The sequence below is a fragment of the Aotus nancymaae genome, unplaced genomic scaffold (assembly GCF_030222135.1).
Source record: "Aotus nancymaae isolate 86718 unplaced genomic scaffold, 86718_ANA_hifiasm-v0.15.2.pri h1tg000019l, whole genome shotgun sequence".
Classification (NCBI taxonomy): domain Eukaryota; kingdom Metazoa; phylum Chordata; class Mammalia; order Primates; family Aotidae; genus Aotus; species Aotus nancymaae.
The window spans coordinates 61,100,570-61,121,229 of record NW_026988431.1 but is presented as its reverse complement, the minus strand read 5'-3'; the positions used below and the strand labels follow the sequence as shown (position 1 = coordinate 61,121,229).

The window sequence follows — 20,660 nt, the reverse complement described above, 5'->3', positions numbered from 1 at the left end:
GGTGATTAATCCCTCACTTTACTAAATTACCAAAAATTCTTTCTATATTAGGATAATTAATGCCAGAAAAAGTCCACTTAAAATGAATCCACATTTTTAAGGGGACAAAAATACCACAGTTTAATTGGGGTGGGGACATTTGGTCGGAATTTTTATCGTAGAAACTAAGAATTGTAAAATAAAAAATACGAAAAATTATCTTAGATTTCTCAAAATTAAACTGAAATAGCAGTTATGCTCTAATTTTTAAATGAACAACATGTGAATTAAGTGTGGATTTTTTGGCATCATTTAACATCGCTCACTTCATACTGACTTTTGTAAAAGATTCAAAAGGTTTTCATTTCTCCCAAGGTCCTTTCTTTCTTCATCCTCTGACATCCTGATCACTCACTGGGAAGTAGCCATCATGCCACCATCCTTACTGATTTTCTCTCTCCTGCTGTCAGTAACCAATATGACTCTCCTAGGTCCTCAATCGTCCACAATTTTGGGTGTGAATTCAAATTGTTCTCTAAACTCACTTTCATGGACTTCAAGAAGTCCCGTACCTTTTCTAAGATTTCTAATTTTACTTTGTGATCCATTTCTGTTGTATTTGTAGTACATGTTTATCATCTAGGACAATCTCTGATGTCCATGAGGTGGCGAGGGATTGATGGTAGTAATAACTTGAGAAGTTTAAGGGAAGACTCATTTTAAAGTTCCTTAGTCACTATTTGTATGTCCCCTGTACAACTTGGTAACCCTAGGGTCTCTAAAGAGGATACTTAGAAGCTTTGGGGAACAGAAGATTAACCCCTGCCTAAAGGAGAGGCAAGACAAACACGCATGAGTCATTTAGCCCGAGCAAGGCCAAAGAGACTCATTCATTCATTTATTTTCCAAGATGGAGTCTTGCTCTGTCACCCAGGCTGGGGTGCAATGGCTTGATCATGGCTCACTGCAACTTCTGCCTCCTGGGTTCAAGCAATTCTCCTGCCTCAGCCTCCCGAGTAGTTGGGTCTACAGGCAAGCAACACCACGCCCAGCTAATTTTTGTATTTTTAGTAGAGATGGGGTTTCACCATGTTGGCCAGACTGGTCTTGAACTTCTGGCCTCAAATGATCTGCCTGCCTTTGCTTCCCAAAGTGCTGGGATTACAGGCGTGAGCCACAGTGCCTGGCAAGCAATCACCTGAGTTTAGGAGTTCTAGACTGGCCTGGCCAACATGGCAAAACATTATGTCTACTAAAAATACAAAAATTAGCCAGGAATGGTGGCGCTTGCCTGTAATCTCAGCTACTCGGGAGGCTGAGACAGGAGAATCGCTTGAACCCAGGAGGTGGAGGTTGCAGTGAGCTGAGGGCACACCACCACACTCCAGCCTGGGAGACAGAGTGAGACTCAATTTCGAAAAAAAATTGTGTTTTAATTTTTAATTTAAAAAAAATGTTTAATAAAATCTCTTATCTCTAAACATTTTTCTACTGGAACATGTAGCTAGCCAGTGCAGACTCGACTCTGGATAGAAGTGATGGAAGTGGGTTATTTTAGTCATATATTTGTCAAATTAATGAAGACAGACACAAATACACACAGACTTATTTATCCATAGACCGTTGGAGCTGAAAAGGGCCTCCAGTGTCTAGCACAATGCTACCCACAGTGTGGTGCCCATTCCATCGGTAATATTCTCAGCTGGTATTAGAAAGCATATGAATGAGCTTTTAAAAATATTGTATAGTTATTACACATTTTCACCTGTGTTAGGAAAACCACACATACATATGAAATCTGGTGATTTCACAAATACTTGCAAAGAGACTATAGATGATGTTTTTCATTTAAAATGTGAGTCATATTAAAGAAAAAAAACGTTAGTTCTATAGTACAGGTACCGTATGATTCATAGAAATAGTAATAATCAGCACTTAGGCAAACTTATCACATATCAGCCATTATTCTGTGGCCTTTGCTTATTTGACTTATTTAATCCTCACAACAGTCTCTATTTTGCAGATGAGGAAACTGAGGCACTTGCCAGTGGTCACATAGCTAGAATATAGAAGAGCCAAGATTAGAACTCAGGGAGTGTGGAGCCAGAGGCCATGGTTATAGCCTAAATGGTTACATACTAAAAATGCGGTCTATAAGTAGCTGGAGCTGGAGAAACACTGCTATTGTCCACCTCCCTCCTGCTTCTCCCTCTCTCTATTTTATGGACGACTAAACTGAACCTCCAAGAAGTTAAATCACATGCTCAGAGTCAACAGGAAGTTATTCAAAGAGCTATTACTAGAATTTGGTGTACCCATGCTCGAATGTGGGGCTCCCACCCTCCACCACGGTGCCTCTGAGCAGACTCATTTCATTGGAACATTCGGTAGAGCTCAACACACAACATCAGGACTGGCTTCATGGGCACACGGCTGTGCACAGGGTCCCATGCTTGGTTTAATGCTCTGCTGCTGCCCTCTTGAATTCTTAATAATGTCTGAACAAGAGGCCCCAGTGTTTTCATTTTGCGTTGAAAACCCTATCGCCAGTTCTGCAGAATATTTATGGTTCCTGAAGCACCAGAGGCATTTTGCAAAAACAGTCAGGTGGGAGGCGCCCTCACCTTTGGAGTCAAACAGCAGCAACTTCAAATCACAGCTCCACCCTCTTTTGTCTTGTGACTTTGGGAAATTTACTTAACTTCTTTGGGCCTCAGTTTACTCATCTGTAAAAATCCAGATAATTCTGTCAGCCTTGACCTGGTTACTCTTTGGGACTTAAATGAGAAAATGTTGGGAAAAGCAAAACACATATTTAATGCCTTTCTTTTAAAAATCTAAAACGATTCATTGTCCACAAGTGTGGACAGACTGGCTATCACATGCCAAAGCACGATGTGAGCCTTCAGTGACTCAGACTGCCCTTCCAGCTATCAGGCAGAGAAAAACTCCCTGAGCGTCTTTTGTAATCTTGCTGATAGCACAAACTCCCTCCAGAAACTGCTACTCACTGACTCAGAAGAATGCCACCCTGCAGAGTGGGCCTGACTAGCCAGAGGGCAGAGGTGTCTGCAGTTCAGCAAGCACCCAGTGATTCCAATATACAGCCTGCAAATCACATTTGGGAAGGACTGCTGGCATTTGTGGGCACCTGCTGCTAACTGCTTTAGGATCATGATTTTTGAAGGCAGCTATTTAACTTAGTTTCACCCAGAACAAAGATTCTCGACTCCAGCTACACATCAGTATCACCCTGGGTTGCTTCTGAAACATTCTAAGCCCAGACTCCCTCAACAGAGATTTTCTGATTCAATTGGTCTGGTGGCCAAGTGTTGAGGAATTTTTTAAGTTCCCTAGGTAATTGTAACAGGCAGCCAAGTTGACAATGATCTAGATCAACGGTCCTCAAACTGTAACCCCAGACCAGCAGCACTAATGTCATCGGGGAACTAGTTAGAAATGTAATTTGGAGGCTGAGCATGGTGGCTCACACCTGTAATCCCAGCACTTTGCAAGACCAAGGCAGATTGGATCAACTGAGGTCAAGAGTTCGAGACCAGCCTGGCCAACATGGTGAAACCCTATCTCTACTAAAAGTACAAAAGTTAGCCAGGCACGGTGGCGGGCGCCTGTAATCCCAGCTACTCAGGAGGCCGATGCAGGAGAATCTCTTGAACCTGGGAGGTGGAGGTTACAGTAAGCCAAGATCGTGCCACTGCACTCCAGCCTGGGCAACAGAGCAAGACTCCATCTCAAAAAAAAAAAAAGGAAAAAGGGACTCCATCCCAGGTCTACTGAATCAGAATCTCTGAGAGCAGCTTAGGGTTTAACAAGTCCTCCAGCTGACTCAAATGCTTGTCACTGCTCTAGGGGAGAAGAGGAGAGAAATTATCAGTCAGGGCAGATAATTTAAATTACAAAGACTTGTTTTGCAAAAACAATTTTTGCATATATAAACTATATCCAACCCACAACTCCGAATTGGCTATAAAATCCTTAATGGTCTTATAACCCAAATATCTCACCTCTGAACTTCTAAGCCTCCAAGAAATCAGATTTTTCTTAATCTCTCTATACATAGCGTAACTTTCCTGGGAGAACAGTAGAGGTATTTTTAAATAGAGCTTCTTATGAAACTGAAGATTTACATGATTAGGCTGAGTCATAACTTGATAATCATCTTATCCAAGCTTTTCTAAATGAATCTTAATTACAGCATTTTTGTAACAATGTTTTGCTAAGCTTTTGACCTTCAGAAGAGCACAACTCAGAGAGTAAAATGAGGCACAAGCCCCAGCAAGATTATCCAGCACATGTTTCTTTTCCTTCAGTCAAGAAACGGAATAGAAACGGCACATGTGTATTAAACCCAAAAAAGTGAGCACAGAGCAGCCTTCACTTTCCTTTTAGCTGCTGCAGTTTTGTGCAGAAAGCTCTCAAGGGGTTGGGCAGAGTCTCAGGGAACCTGGAACTAGCAGGTGCTCAGTGAGAATCCTGCATGCTGGTATTTTCCAAGGCATCTCTCAGGCCTGCTGTTCCCTGTGGGTTTTTATTATAAAGTAATCGCCTGTTAGAGTAGCTTGCCCTGACCGTGGGAGTCGCCCTGTTGTCATGCAGGAATTTTTTCAGTCTCTGAGGAAAACAAATTCTGGTGTACGGATTTAGAGGACAGGACTTGTGATACAGACAGTGGACCTCATGAATCCTATCTCAAAACAGAAATGTTCCAAAGAGAAGACACACCCTATGGCCTATACCTGAGCAAATATCTGAAATCCAACTGGAAATTGACCCAAAGCAGCCATGTGATAAACAGAAAAGGAGGGAAGGAAAAAGCAATGAGTTGGGACCTGATAACTAAATTCTTGATGACGTGTCCCATAAATAAGCTTGAAATTCTCCTTGGAGGCAGAGGAAAAAACAACTGGCTCTTCCAACGTCAAAATCATGCTCAGATGAGCAAGAATAATCCTGAAGGCTAGGATGAGGATGGCATCAGGGCTGCTGGGATTCCAAGGAGGGAGTGTGGAGGCAGAGTGTGGAGGGGGCTCATGCAACCGTGAAGCTGTCTGCTGGCAGAGGTCCCCTGCGGGACACAGAGGGGGCAGAGCACTCCCAGGGCTCCGCAACCAGTGGCAACTGAGACCCTGGCCCTCCTGTGAACCCAATGAAGAGGGAAAGGGCAGCTGCAGAGGTGCAGGGCACTGGAGCTGGCATGGGCAGCTTACCTGGAACAGAATTCAAGCCACAACAGGGGGCATGCTTGCCTTCTTTCCCTCAGCGTTATGTTTGTGAGATCCATGCCCGCTGTTGCTTGTAGTTTTAGTTTGTTCATTCTTGTTGCTGTCTAGTCTCCCACTGTGTTAATATACCACAGTTTATTGGTTCTAGTGTCCAGGGACATTTGGGTTGTTTCTAGTTTAAGGCTATTACAAACAGAGCTGCTCTGAACTTTTTTTTTTTTTTTCTGAGAGTCTTGTTCTGTCACCCAGGCTGGAGTGCAGTGGTGCGATCTCAGCTCACTGCAACCTCCACCTCCTGGGTTCAAGTGATTCTCCTGCCTCGGTCTCCTAAGTAGCTGGGATTACAAGCGGGCGTCACCACACCAGGCTAATTTTTGTATTTTTAGTAAAGATGAGGTTTCACCATATTACTCAGGCTTGTCTCGAACTCCCAACCTCATGATCTGCCTGCCTCAGCCTCCCAAAGTGTTGGGATTACAGGTGTGAACCTCCGTGCCTGGCTGAACATTCTCGTACACGTTTTGGTGGACACATGGACACATACCTCTCGGGTTTCTGCTGAGTTAGAAATAGAATTGCTGGCTCAGACTACTAGGTTTTTTTCATATTCTTTAACAAGATTGCATTACTTCTCATGGCTGTTATATACCTCAAATAAAATAAGTGTCCCCAGCTCCATTTTGCAGATGGGAAACTGAGACATAAAGTACATGACTTCCCGTTAGATCAGCTGCAGGATCACGGAGAGAATCTCCGCACAACTGCATCCTGAGCCCGCTCTTCCTGGCCACACCATATTAAACAAGCCCTGCTGTTATAGTCAACAGGCTCGTGGTGGTATTTTTAAAAATAATCAGCAGCAGTGGGAGTTGGTGGGGATTGAGGTGGGTGGGAAGGATACCTTCTCAATACCATCCAATCTCCCTTTCTGCATTGGCAAATGTCTGTTTTGGAAAGTTGACCCCAGAGTAGTGAAAATAAAAAGCCCTCTGGGCATAACAAAGTGCCTCAGCTATCTGCAGCAGGCAGGGCTTCCTGCTGGAACGTGCACCCTAGGAAGAGGCAGCTCCACCCAGCCTGAGGTCAGGTGGCCCCCTCCCTTGGCCCTGAGCGTGGAGCCACATGGAGAGGACAGGGCGTTCCCAGGACTCAGGAGATCAGGGACCTGGTCTGCCACCTAAGTGTGTGCCCTTAGAGTCGGAAATATGCTGTTATTGTCTGCGTTACCCAGTCTCTTCAGAGTTGAGTTTTTGTTCTAGGATCTCTCCTGTGTGATCAAGACCCCCCTTTCACAGCCCTCTTACTTGTAGGTTTGGGGTCATTTGCTTAATTTGCACAGGATGGATAAGCACAGGTGGGTGAGCAGGTATGTCAGCTGCTGATGCGAAGGCACCCTAGTACCTGAAGGCAAGTTTAGCATTTCTTTTTTTTTTTTTTTTTTTTTTTGAGATGGAGTCTTGCTCTTTCGCCCAGGCTAGAGTGAACGCAGGGATGCAATCCCAGCTCACTGCATCCTCCGACTCCTGGGTTCAAGCCTACTGAGTAGCTGGGCTTACAGGCGTGTGCCACCACACCCAGCTAATTTTTGTATTTTCAGTAGAGATGGGGTTTCTCCATGTTGATCAGGCTCGTCTCAAACTCCTGACCTTGTGATCTGCCCACCTCAGCCTCCCAAAGGCTTAGCATTTCCAACCCTCCCCTGGAGGCACCTGAGTGGGACAGGAATAGCCCTCAGGTTAGAGTTAAGAGGTATGAGTCCCAGGGCTATTTCAATCACTGACATATCACACAGTTCTTAACTTCCCTGGGATGATGGATGAGAAAGTGCTTTTTTAAAAAAATAAAGTACGTTACAACCACAAAGTGTTTAGTATCATAGAGAAAGCCCATTCCATTGCTAAAGGCATGATTCTTCATCTTGTCTAGCCTGAGCTTCTCATGGGCACGTTTTCCACAGGGGAACTTCTGTCTGGCAAAGAAGCCAAAGCCTCCCTTTGAATATTTCCCTTCACTGCAAACCGACTTTCACAGGACTAACCACCATTTCTTTGACCAGGGCAGGCATGCAACTCACGTGCCCCAATCCAACCGTGTCTGTTGTTAAAATATTGGAACACTTTTTTTTTTTTTTTTTTAGAGACGGAGTCTTACTGTCACCCAGGCTGGAGTGCAATGGCGTGATATCAGCTCACTACAACCTCTGCCTCCTGGGTTCAAGCAATTCTGTCTCAGCCTCCTGGGTAGCTGGGATCACAGGTGCCTGCTGCCACTACTGGCTAATTTTTGTTTTTTTTTAGTAGAAACGGGATTTCGCCATGTTGGCCAGGATGGTCTCAAACTCCTGACCTCAGGTGATCTACCTGCCTCGGCCTCCCAAAGTCCTGGGATTACAGGTGTGAGCCACCGTGCCCAGCCAGAATATTGAAACATTGCTAACTAGTCACTTTCCTACCCACGCCAGGCACCCTCACCATGACCCATCAACTAAAAAAATAATAATTCCAGCCCCGCAGAGGAGCTGCCAGGACCCTGCTGCAGCACAAAAGCTGAGGCCTTCTGATGTTTACCATCACGCCTGCTTTAGTTCCTCACCGACGTAAGATATATAACTACAGAGCAATGGCTCTAAGTTATCTGCTTTTAAGGAAAAGCAGAATTAAATATCCAAGTAGAATAAATAGTATTGTTTATGAATTTGCCATCTTATTCTTGAGGCTTGGTTTCAAATGACTTCTGGCTTATGGCAAAATCAAATCCACTCTCAAAAAATATGAGATTGCCATCTGTAAGAGTTTACAAAAGAATATGATGCCATTCCCAGCAACTACTTCCAGCAATGGCGGCCTCATGGGCATACGTGTGGAGCCTCATAAGGTGAAGCGTTTTCCCGACACATGTAATGACTTAGATAAACTTTAATACTGCTGGATATCAGATAAAATTAAGAAATTATTATTAATTTTAGGTGTGATGATACTGTTTTTAGAGATACATACTCAAATATTTACAAATGAAACCTATGATAAAAGGGATTTGTTCCAAAACAGTCTGTAGAGAAGGGGCCAGGGGAGGGAAGGTGAGGGAGCTGGTGATGAGTGCATGGGATTCCTGGTAGACGGGAGATGTAAGAGAGAGAGAATCGTCTGGGTTAGGGCATGGGGAGACCTGGGGGGATTCACAGGCTGCTGCTCACTGTGTGACTGTGGACTGCCTTTATGTTTTCTGTCTTGTCATCCTGTCTATGGAGTGTGCAGTGCACATAATCACACACACACACACACACACACCCCTTCCAGACAGGTTAAAGGGAGTCTAAACAAAACAAGATACCGTTTGTGTAGCGTTTTGAGCTCCTTGAGAGAAAGGTACAACATCAATGATGTATCCTCACCCTAACCCAGCACACGGAGGGGTTTCGTGAAGGTTACATGATTCCGGATTCCCAGAAACCCCACAGATTGTTCAGAAACTGCCTCATGCTTCATTCTCTCAGCCAACTGAGAAAAAAGGAGCAGAAACAAAACACCCTGCTTCTTGCTTCCACACAGGAGGCGTGGGGCGGCTCTGTTTACCCCTCCGACACAAAGCCCTCGTTTATGTGCGACAGATGGCAGTACGCTTCTCTTCTCTTCTCTCTCTCCCTCCCTCTCCTCCTCTGTCCCCCTGTGTTTCTTTGTCCCCCTCCATTTTCCCTTTTCTCCAATCCTTCTCAGCCTCACACCACTTTTCCTGAATTGACTCAAGGGCCAGCGAGAAATATACACACACAGATTGCGAAGTCGTAGAGGAATGGCTTTGTGTCTACTATTTATTCTATCCGGCTGCCCGCACACAGTCACCTCTTGTTTCACAGTACTCATATTTGAAATGCGTTTTTGAAGACAGAGTGACACACCTTTGAAACTGCAGGGGGCTCAGGGCAAACATGAAAACACCCATAAATATGTATGTGGCAAGTTTCCACGGGTTTCCTTCACGAAGTAAAAAGTAACCACAGTCAATGTGTGTGAGCGGGCACACGCGTGTGCACACAGACACACACACGTGTTCCTTCCAGGCCTGGCCACTCTCAAAGAATAAATGTAAATCTAACCTCTTACCACATTTTTTTTTTTTGAGACAGAGTTTCGCTCTTGCTACCCAGGCTGGAGTACAATGGCACGATTTCGGCTCACTGCAACCTCTGCCTCCCGGGTTCAAGCGATTCTCCTGCCTCAGCCTCCCGAGTAGCTGGGATTACAGGCGTGCGCCACCACGCCCAGCTAATTTTTGTATTTTTTTAGTAGAGACGGGGTTTCACCTTGTTGACCAGGATGGTCTCGATCTCTTGACCTCGTGATCCACCCGCCTCGGCCTCCGAAAGTGCTGGGATTACAGGCGTGAGCCACCGCGCCCGGCCTCTTACCACATATTTACTGCAGTAAGCATCATCTACAAACCAGCCTGGGGGAGGGGAAGGGAGCTGTGAAGGACCAGACGTGCAAGAGGCTTCTCTCCCTTCATATAAAAAGCTGGTTCCGCTCCTTCTCAGATCCAGCAAGTCACTTATTCCTTCCCAGCTTCTGTTTCTTCTTCTGTAAACGGAAGGTTTTAGAATGTATAGGTGGGTGATGTATAGAGTCTTTTTCAGCTCTAAATTTCTATGGTTCAAAGCTTTTAGAGAATTCCCTGACACACAAATACCTGTGGGTGCAGGGACAGGTCTGCTGGAATCAACAAACCAGTGATGAGTGATGTAGAACCAGCGACCGAGCAATGACCTGTGTCGTGGCAGAGGAGAGGTCGGAGCAAAGGGAAGAAAAAGATGGTATTCAGTTCAGTTGGGAAATGACTCATCTACAAGTAAAGTCAGAGAAGGGCATCGGAAAGGAAAGAATTGATAATAGATACCAAGCAAGAGCAGGAGGCAATATTTAGCATCTGCCTGTATGTCTAGAAGAAAAGATGGCAAAAAAGCAAAGTTGTGCAAAAGGAGGTGTGCTTGGCTCAGGTCCTGCTTGGTCACCTGAAATGCATTCTCAGATCCCAAACATGCTTCAGACAGACACATTCTCCAAGAACGTGCACACTAGCACTGTTAGAAGAGTCCTTAATGTGATGCCCTGTTCTACACAAGGATAATAACGATCCCCCATGGCCACGCTGCACCTGCAGACAAGAAAGAGTAAATACTCATGGTTTAAAAAGATGAAACGACTGTTTGAGAACTAATAGCTACATCTGCAAACAATTAACTCCAGGATTTATTACCAATTAGGACTATAAATCTCTGCTTACTTTGGCTCCTGAAAAGTTGATTTTACTGGGGAGTGTGTGAAGGGGTGGGGACAAAGTCATTTGAGACAAAGAAGAAGAAATCCAAGCTTAAAAAGACACACTTCAAATTCAAAAGAGAGCAAGATTTCCCAAGCACCACAGCAGCAAAGCAGGCTTGATTTGTGGTTCTAAGCAAAGCAGCCAGCAGGTGCCTGCAGGGTTTAAGTCAAAGGACTGGCGCTACTCAGAGGAGGATGTGAGGGCCCAGGAAGGAGGCTGCATACTGTGTGGACCCCAGTATGCATCGTATGGCATCGTATGGCCTGAGTGGGCAGTGGAACACAGGCATCAGCCGCAGTGCATCATCTCAGGGATACGCTGATCATTGGAATCGCCTGTGGAGCTTTAAAAACATACCTATGCTTGGGTTACACTGACGACTAATTACATTGGAATCTCCGGGATGGGGCTTGGGTATCAGAGTGGTTCAAAAAACGCCCCAGGTGACTTTCAAGTGCAGCCAGCCAGGGCTGAGAACCACCAGTTACCTCGTTTCATCCTCAAGCACTCCCATGGTAAGAGGGTTGCTATGGCTCTCGTGGTTTTACAGAGACTGCTAAGGAACAGAGAGGCTAAGTAATGGGGACCAGGGTTACACAGCTAATACTGATGAAGGAAGGATTTGAACCCAGAGCCCAAACTCTTACTTATCATGTTCTATGGACTCCACGGTTATGGTTCTCAGACTTCCAGGCTCTGAGCCCTCACAGTCTATTCAAGATAGAAAATGGGACTCAGGCCAGGCGTGGTAGCTCATGCCTGTAATCCCAGTACATTGGGAGGTGGAAGCGGGCAGATCACTTGAGTCCAAGAGCTTGAGACCAGCCTGGGGAACATGGTGAAACCTCATCTCTACAAAAATACAAAAATTAACTGGGTGTGGTGGCATGCGCCTGTGGTCACAGCTACTCGAGAGGCTAAGGCAGGAGAATCTGCCTGGGCTTGAGCCCAGGAGGCAGAAGTTGCAATAAGCCAAGATCACACCACTGCACTCCAGCCTGGACAACAGAGTGAGACCCTGTCTCAAAAAAAAAAAAAAAAGAAAGAAAGAAAACAGAGACTCATAAATGACTTTTATGTATTTTTTGATCACAGAAATGAAACATTAGCTCATCTTAATGCTACATGGTAGCGAGGGAGGCGAGTTTCTTTTCTTTGGTTGGAATGACATCAACACAGAGGTTGCACTGGACATTTCCTGCCCATCAGGAGTTCTCAGTTATTCATTCCACAAACATTAAGTACCAATTTTCTGCAGAGTCTATAAAATAGAAACGACCCTGTGCAGATAATCACACAACAGATGTTCTAAGGGCCACAACAGTGGCATGCACTAGACACCCTGAAAGCACGCAGAAGAAAGCGGGCAGCTTGGAGTGGCCGTGATATGTTACGCCTTTGGTGAGTATAAATCGGCAAGGTAAATCACAGGATAATATACACATGCTGCTAAGTGAAACAAGAGACGGAGTCCCTAAGTGGAGGCAGGGAATAATAAAATCTTACGAGAAGGTTGGGAATATACTGTTACTGATCCATAAATATTTAACCCAGGGTAGAAAATGCAAATTCCTAGCTGACAGCTACATGAGTGTAATGAGCTGGATGTCAGCAGGGGAGGTGGGGACTGAGGTGGCCTAGAGAGCCTGTATCCTGTCTGAAGAGGCAGCTGGTTCTCACCACCAGCCAAAAGTCACACGTAGAAATGTGGATGCAGTGTTAGACCTTTTGACTTTTTAGGAAAATCTGTAAATATGGGTTACTTAACACAGGATCTCCCAATTTTTAAATGGCATCTAATTCAAGTCTTTTCAAAACACCACGCAAACCAAAGAAAATACATTACCCCCCCCAACCCCCAGCTTTGATTTCATATTGAAGGTGATCTCTCTGGTAGTTCCAGGATCCCAGAGCAACTGCTTATTCACCTGTACCCTAACCCCCCGCCCCACAGGTCTGCTCATTTATTTTGGATACGGCATCTGGAACAGCACCCTGGAAATCAGCGCCCGAGAAGAGGCCCTGCACCAAAGCACTTACCAGCGCTACGACGTGGACGACCCCTTCTCGGTGGAGGAGGGCTTCTCCTACGCCACAGAGGGCGAGAGCCAGGAGGACTGGGGCGGGCCCGCGGAAGACAAAGGCTTCTATTACCAACAGATGTCAGATGCGAAGGCAAACGGCCGGACAAGTAGCAAAGCGAAGAGCAAAAGCAAACACAAACAGAACTCAGAGGTCCTGATTGCAAATGATGAGTTAGATTACTCTCCAGAGTAGGAGCCACGCACAAGCGGGTAGAAATGGTGATGACTGATTTTCAGTAACTTAACCTGTGGGCTAGAAGGTGAAACTTTGTTGGCTCTCATTTCACGAATCCACCTTCCCCAAATTCCACCCCTAGTCATAGCCTGTCATTTGCCACTTTCGCTCTTCAGGGTGGTTCTGTCGAAGGGCTTAACCTGGGCCCCTAGCTGGACGCTTGTTAAAAAGAAAATTGCTAAACAAGAGGCTACATGAAATTTCATCTTAGGTGCAACCATCAGAGCTCGTGGTAGCAAATGTTTCCTACGCCTTTGCTTTGCTGGTTGAATCTTTTTGCTTCTTATTGAGATCCCAAGAAGCAAGGAGCAAACTTCTTGGACCCCACTGAGGCTGCAGCTCCTCCTTGAGATATGCCCAAGCAAAGGCTGCGGGCACAAGGCAGAATTTCAGTCACCCGAGACAGGGGGACAAAGCTCTGTTCTTGGCATGTCAGCCTGCGCGCCGCTCCCCGAGGTCAGGGTGGGTAGGTGGACATCGGCACTTCCTGAGCAGGCAACGTTTTATCCTGCAATCTCACCCAAAATCAATTCATGGAGAAGACATGTGCTTTTTTTTTTATTCAACAACATTCTCACAGCTTCCAAACTATAATTTTAGGATCCAGCAAAGGTCAGGGACTCTGAGACCATTTTCCCAAAGGTTTCAGATTCACCATAAAGGAGTCATGCAGACCCAGTAATGTGGTAAGAAGCACCATCAAAGCTCTACTTAAATGCCCAGAAGAAAATTAAATAACCATCTCTTGCAGGGAAGGCCAGAAGGGCATTGGCAGAAATTAACTCTCTGTCATGGCTTCTCTTGTACCAGATTCCAGCTCCTGGTGATATGATGAAAGAGGGCAAAGATGGAGCATGATTTCATGGCACTAATATGCCGTGAAGAAGTAGGTTGTTTGTTTCATAATCAGATAAAAATCTTCACAAGGAGAAGTGACCCAGCCACTGAGATCACATTGCAAATTCACTTTCATACTTCTTAAATTATAAATTCTGCAGTTTTTTGAGATATGCAATCATTTGATTGGTGAGTGCTACTCTGGAAACAAAACATGTTGACGTACAGCGACTTAGGTAGTTGCATTCCATGAGATCACATTTCACTTCTGAACCTTGTTCCTTGGGGGTAGCTCACTTTCAGAGGTGTATTTTTTTTCCTGTTATTCCCCAGATTAGTTTCACTTAAACCCAGAGAAATACCTACCTGGTAAGATGTAAATTTGGGTCATAAAAGGGGTTATTAAAAGAATTTTCTCAGAAACAGAATAGATGAGAGAATTTGCAAAGAAAAAAACCACATGGGCTATAATATAAATTCTACTTGTGGATTACAAGGATTCCATGGCTGCACTGAGATGTGTACAAATGTATGTGAAGGCACAATTCAAATCAAGCTATTCTAAAATTAACCAAGCTATATTAAAATTAATCAAGCTATTAATAAAATCTTAGTGAGAATTTCCTGGAAGAGGGACAAAAGAAGAAATCCCTTGCCCTTTCTCTCCTGGATGTATCAGTATGCCAAAAGTTTTCCAGAACATAATTCGCTAACATTCAAATCTATTCTTTCTTAAAGGCTGAGGCTTATGCCATCTTGGCATGCTTTAGGATTATGGCAAGGAGATAAAAGTCCATTTTTTCATTCAACTAACACTGGTTGAGAATATACCAAATGCTAAGTGACGGGAATGAACAGAAGCATGACATCTGCCCTTGGGGACTACAGTCCATGGGTGAACAGCACTGGAGCCTGGTAAATGCAGATAAAACAACAAATTTGACAAGTCTCCAGACTGATGCACTAGGTTTTAACATACATATAAAGATCAATTAAAACTAATTTTTTAAAAATATGCTTTACATAAATTACATATCATAATCATAGCCAATGTATACCATTAAACTAAAATAACTGCAATTTTCTAGATATTTTTTATTCTTCTGTAGTAATTGCTTAGAACTCTGGTTTCCTGAGGTCATTTTGTCATTTTAATGTCATGCTTGACAATGCTGTGTTTTCTCTTCCCTGGAGTTAACCATAAAGACAGTGCCCAGTCTTGAAATACATCATTGGGGATTAATTATCAACTAATTATCGGTCATCTTTTGAAAACAAAGTTTTGAACTGGCTAATCTGCTTGGTTTAGATACAATCTGTTAAGCTTGATACACAGATAGATGAGGTCTCTATTCTCATCAAATATGAGAATAGAGAAATAGGAGTGCAAACTAGCAAGATCTTAGCACAGGTGAAAGAGCTTCCTTTTACTAGTGAGGTTTAAGTATTAAAGTAACAGTAACGTGGTGGCAGACGTATGCAGTTTCTATAGGATGGGAATGGAAACGATGCTTTGGTTAACACCGTTGGTATTGATCTTGTGCAGATTCTATGAACCACTCTCATTTCAGAAGCCAGTCTTCCCAAATAGTATATTTGTATATTTTAAGCTTAGCTCTCTTTATTTTTCTCACGTTGATAGGTCACCTCCCTACAACCTTAGTTTAAAAAAAGAAATCACTATAATAGAAAAGGTTTTTTCAGGCACATAGACATGTGTGTCCACAGGTTTACCAGCCTCTGCGAAACCGCCCCAGATTTCACAATGCAGTTTTCAAACACCATCAATCACTAGAATAACAGTATTACTATTTTCCTAACAGGTTTCTTAACGATGTATTTGTGGGACTACATTAAAAGTAAGATCACCTTGTAATTATCTTAGAAACCTCGTTCCTTGAATGGAATCCATTTTACTGAATTCTGTATAGAAAAAGCTCTCCGAGTGAGATTTCAATGGGTGGATTTGTGGTTTGGAGCCAATTACTTGATTTTTTCAGATTTTATTCTACTTGTTTATTGGTACTCTGCTTCATTTCAAAAGGATTTGAGGCAGCTATTATAATGTATATATTACAAAACAAAAATTAAGTGAGGAACTCAGGGCAAATAGAAACAGAAATGATAACACAAAACTAGATGTGTATTTAGTGCATAAATGCAGAGCTCTGATATGCTTTACTAAATTTGCCAATGAGGGGCACCGTGAAAAATAATAGAATTTATGGTAATGACAAGAAGATGTACTTCTGCACGATAAGAACAAATTTTTCCCCACGCGGGCAGAGGCTTGAAACAGCACAGATCATTAAAATCCACAGATAAGCTTCAAACCCAGATTTTGCTAGCTACATGTGTCTGGCAGATCGTGGGTATTCAAGAACTATCTGATGATTAAAAGAATGAATGAATTGGAGGAAAATGAAATATTTATTCAACAATTATTTGTGGAGTGCCTATTATGTACTGTGGCAGATACTGATCCCATAATAAGTCAGATAAAAAATCCAGCTCTTAAGAAATAGGAGAAATAGAGCTAGGTCTGGTGGCATGTGCCTGTGATCCCAGACACTTGACAGACTGAGGCAGGAGGATCACTTGAGCCCAGGAGTTCAAGGCTGCAGTGAGCTATGATCACGCCACTGTACTCCAGCCTGGGTAACAGAAGAATACCCTGTCTCTTAAAAGGAAAAATAAAATGGGGAAAATGGGATATATAAATAAAGAACAATAGTGAAAGTGTCAGGTGAGATGAGGGAGTTGTAATGTGCAGTGAGGGTTTAAATACAAAGAAGTCCTTCTTCTGGAAAGGCCATAAAGAATGTCACACTTGTGTTGGGACTTGTGAAATGGGCAGAATTTTACCAAGTAGCAATGAGAGAAGCACGCCAAGCAGAGGATCAGCAGGAGTAGACCTCTACTAGCTTGCTGTCCTCTAAGAATCTGTGCTGTTCCTCCATCAAGGGAAAGCAAGGAGCTAGTTTGCCTGAGTACATGATTTATGCATGACTTACACGTGCGATCATAAGAAATAACGCTGGGAAGGCAGGTGAGGGCTCACGCACAGACAGACTTGAATGTCACACTGAGCTGGCTGGCTCTCCTTGGGTGGGAAATAATTGGGGAACTGATGAAGGTGTGAATCCGGAAGGCTGAACTTTAAGAAAGCTGAGACATGGCTTCCTCGTCTATGCAAGGAGCTAAGAAACCACATTTACACTCCAAGTTGATTTAACAAATCAAAGGGAAAAATATCTGTACTTTGAGTCCTGGGTATGCATTCATCATTAACCTATGAGAAATATAGTTGTTTAATATGTGGACAGGCAACACAATTTACAGCCACTTTAAAGTTTTCAACAATAGATTTCAACAACCAAACCTAAGAACGTTTCAAATCTATCTAATATAGACAGTAAGACCTCAGCTCCAGGCTTTACTGAGCTTGAGCGCAAGGCTGCTTTTTTATTTGAGACAGAGTCTCACTCTGTTGCCCAGGCTGGAGTGCAGTGGCACGATCTTGGGTCACTGCAACCTCCACTTCCCAGGTTCAGGAGATTCTCCTGCCTCAGCCTCTCGAGTAGCTGGGATTACAGGCGTGTGCCAGTTCTACTTATTAGTAACAAACTAGTAGCTAATCAAATGCCTACATAACGGTCATGATAAATCTGTTTAAATAAATGGTGGGTGGAAGGGAGTTGTTTAATTTAACAATCTATCCTTCTTCAGAAGCTATAGGTCAGCCAGAATATAAAACTAGTAATTATTGGAAGACAAAACAGAAACTCCTTCAAAGAAATCTCTCTCCTCTGTTCTGCTGAAAAGGGCTGGTAAACCTGACATTCTTTCTTTTGTCAGAAGGCAAATCCAACATTTGTTGGAAGTCTGCCTTACAAGGAACCACTGCTTGTCTGCAAATTAAACGGAAGCTATACCAGTTTGAAAATCCACATAGAAAACTGGAGAAAATTGGGGTCCCCTTTCGCACTAGGTTTTACCAGGGGCCCAAGATGTCAGAGGAAAGTCCGCAGAGGGCCAGCCACAGGTTTACCTAATTATAAATCTCAGATTAGAACGTCTTATTGTGTGGAAAAGTCAGAAATCACGAAATGTGTCTGAGGCCAGAGCAGGGTCCACTTATGGAGTCTCTGCAGCAGGCAGGGTTCACTCTTGGGGTTTAAACGTCAGGTCACTGAGCAATGCAGAGGTGGCCCCAACTTCCTGTGGGGGAGAGCAAAGGAAACACACCCAGAGGTCCCCACGAGGGCTGTGCGGCAGCGCTCCATTTTCATGCCATTTGGAACGAGACTTGTCAAGGAAGATGTTTCTATCCAAAGTTTTCAGAGCCTTTGTTCCCCTGTCCCTGTGTAACTGAGGACCCATTTGTCTGCAAAGACCTTTGGAGATCCTGAAAGAGAGGCACCAGCAAGTAACCAGTGGTGACCTGGCCATAAAAAAATATTTGAAATTAAACAGTGAGCAAACCTCAGGCCCCACCACAAGCAGGAACCAGAAAGCTGAAGTTTCACCAAGGACTTTACTTTGTATTTCTCACTGGGAATGGGGATGGGTCGCAAAAAGCCCCTTTCGTGTACATAATTGTTGGTCCTATGTCCTACTTTTATTTTCTCTAAGACTTTTAGAAGAAAGGCTGTTTTAATTTTTTATTTTTTTATCCTTAGGAGCAACTTCCTTTTTGAAATGCTTTCCTCTTGCTCTGCTCGAGTAATGCATGCATCGTTCTGAAACACCTAGACAGTCGCCTTTTGCCAAAATTACTTCTCTAAGAAAATGGAATGTTCTTCTTTGGGGGACTTAGATCCCTCAAGGGATGATGGAAGTTTTGTAGCCCATCAAAGGTGAAATTGTGTTCTGCAGCGTCAACCAAAACAGTGTACAAATCATTAAACTGTGTTCTGCACACAGGGAGTTACAAAATCCCTACAGGACTTTCACAGACAGCGTTGGGCTTAAGGGCTTCTGACAGCAGGTAGTTCTAACTTCTTACTCTTTGGGACATTTAGTAGATGTTGGTACACGCTTATTAGAACTAGGAAATGGGGCAGCCTGGATATTTATGGTAGGGACTCACTCTGTGCTTTATTTATTTATGTTTTTTTCTGTTAAGTTTTCTTGACACCGACATCGGTAACACTGGCTCAAGGGAATTGTGAGCCATGTGAATTTCGCCTGCGGTGCTGACTTTGAAGGACTGTGTTCATTCTGACTTGGGGATGAAGAGAATGTTCCACGCACATCTATTGACTGGTCTTGGCAGTTGCTGATACACTTGTCTCATTCACACTCCCAAAGGCGAGGATTTACACTGGAAATCATAAACCCCCACTTTCCAAAGCAAAGATACTGTTAAGGTTACGATGGTGCATAAATACCTCAACTGTCTGGGCTGAGAGAAGGGGCCGCAGGCTTTTAGAGAGCAGCTACAGTGCTCATTCCATGTAGTCACACCATCTGATGCCAGGACTCACATTCCAGCTTTTCTCACTGTGGAAAAGAAACGTTACTGTTTAATTCATATCCAAAGTTAGAAATACAGCTTGTAAATTTTACTAACTTGTTTCTTTTTTGTTTGGTCCTTGAGAAGTACAACTTGCATTTGCAGATGGTAATTTCTAGTGTCGTTCTCTGCTTTTTTTTTTTTGGTATGAAATTGCTGTATTTGTTAAAGTTTGTTCGTTTTGTGGTTTTTAGTTCCCATTGATGCGCTGTACAATGTAGTGTATCATGAAGAAAGAAATAATATGCAGCTGTATTATGAAATGTGTTTTATTTTCAAATGTGTGGTGTTGACAATATATTGATATATCAAGATACTAAGGGAAAATTCTAAACTTAACAAAATGTGTATATTTTAATAAATGCATAAAGCTTTATTGTGTGCCTTTAAATTTAAAAATGGGTTTATAAAGAAAGTCAGAAACAAAAGTGTCTTACTATAAAATATCCATAGTGATGTAAAGCTTTTACACAAGAGACTACCAAAAAGAAGAAGAAAGAAAAGAAAAAGGAGGCTTCCCATATTTTGTTAACCTTAACCAGCACCTGACGTCTGTTACTTTTTTCCCACTCTTAAATGGAGACGAATAAGTGACTTTTGCCTTAAGCGTTTCAATTGTCCTTTGTAGAAAAGCCGGATAAATGAGCTCATTTTGAATTGCATTATTGTGGAAATTTCATTTTCAGAATAAAAAATTTTTAAAACCACAGCTAATCGACTAATAAAATTTAAATTTGAAGAAAGTCAGTGCCATCCTACCGCTTTAAATTTACTTTCTTTCCATGAGAAGAACATAAAAGTCCCACTTTAGTGAGCTCTCAGGAGAACCTGAAGTGGACTGTCTCTCACCGTGTTCTTCTAACAAGGGCACAGGGCTCTGTCTGGGGCCCTCCTCACTATACTTCCTCATTAATTACCCAACTCCTGGCCGGCTGTGGTGGCTCACTCCTGTAATTCCAGCATCCTGGGAGGCCAGGGCAGGCAGATCACAAGGTCAGGAGTTCGAGACCAGCCTGGCCAACATGGTGAAACCCCGTATCTACTAAAAATACAAACATTAGCTGAGTGTGGTGGCGGGCACCTGTAGTCCCAGCTACTCAGGAGGCTGAGTCAGGAGAATAGCTTGAACCCAGGAGGCAGAGGTTGTAGCGAGCCAAGATCGCACCACTGCACTCCAGCCTGGGCGACAGAGCGAGACTTTGCCTCAAAAAAAAAAAAAAATTACCCACTCCTGGTATACTCCTACTCAAGCCACAGCCCCCACACCTTCTGCACCATCTTACATCTAATACAGAATATTCCACTCATTGCCCTTCATTTATTTTAAAGACAAATTAGAAGAACAGTACCTGCCTACAGTCCCAAACCAAATGACCATAGCATTGATGGTGGCTTAATTTATCTTACTTGTTGATGGTATAGGTGGAACACCTGGAGAAAAAGAGTGT

General features: G+C 43.5%; 1 protein-coding gene across 1 annotated transcript in view; it reads left to right on the top strand.

Annotated features, from left to right (window-relative positions):
• Nucleotides 1-19,921, top strand: part of SLC7A14 (solute carrier family 7 member 14) — a 114,967-nt gene extending 95,046 nt beyond the window's left edge. Inside the window, exon 8 of the mRNA XM_012476629.2 lies at nucleotides 12,493-19,921. Coding sequence (XP_012332052.2) covers nucleotides 12,493-12,815 — 323 coding nt within the window. The 3' untranslated portion in view covers nucleotides 12,816-19,921. The remainder of the gene's footprint in view (nucleotides 1-12,492) is intronic.
• Nucleotides 19,922-20,660: the final 739 nt, after the last annotated feature.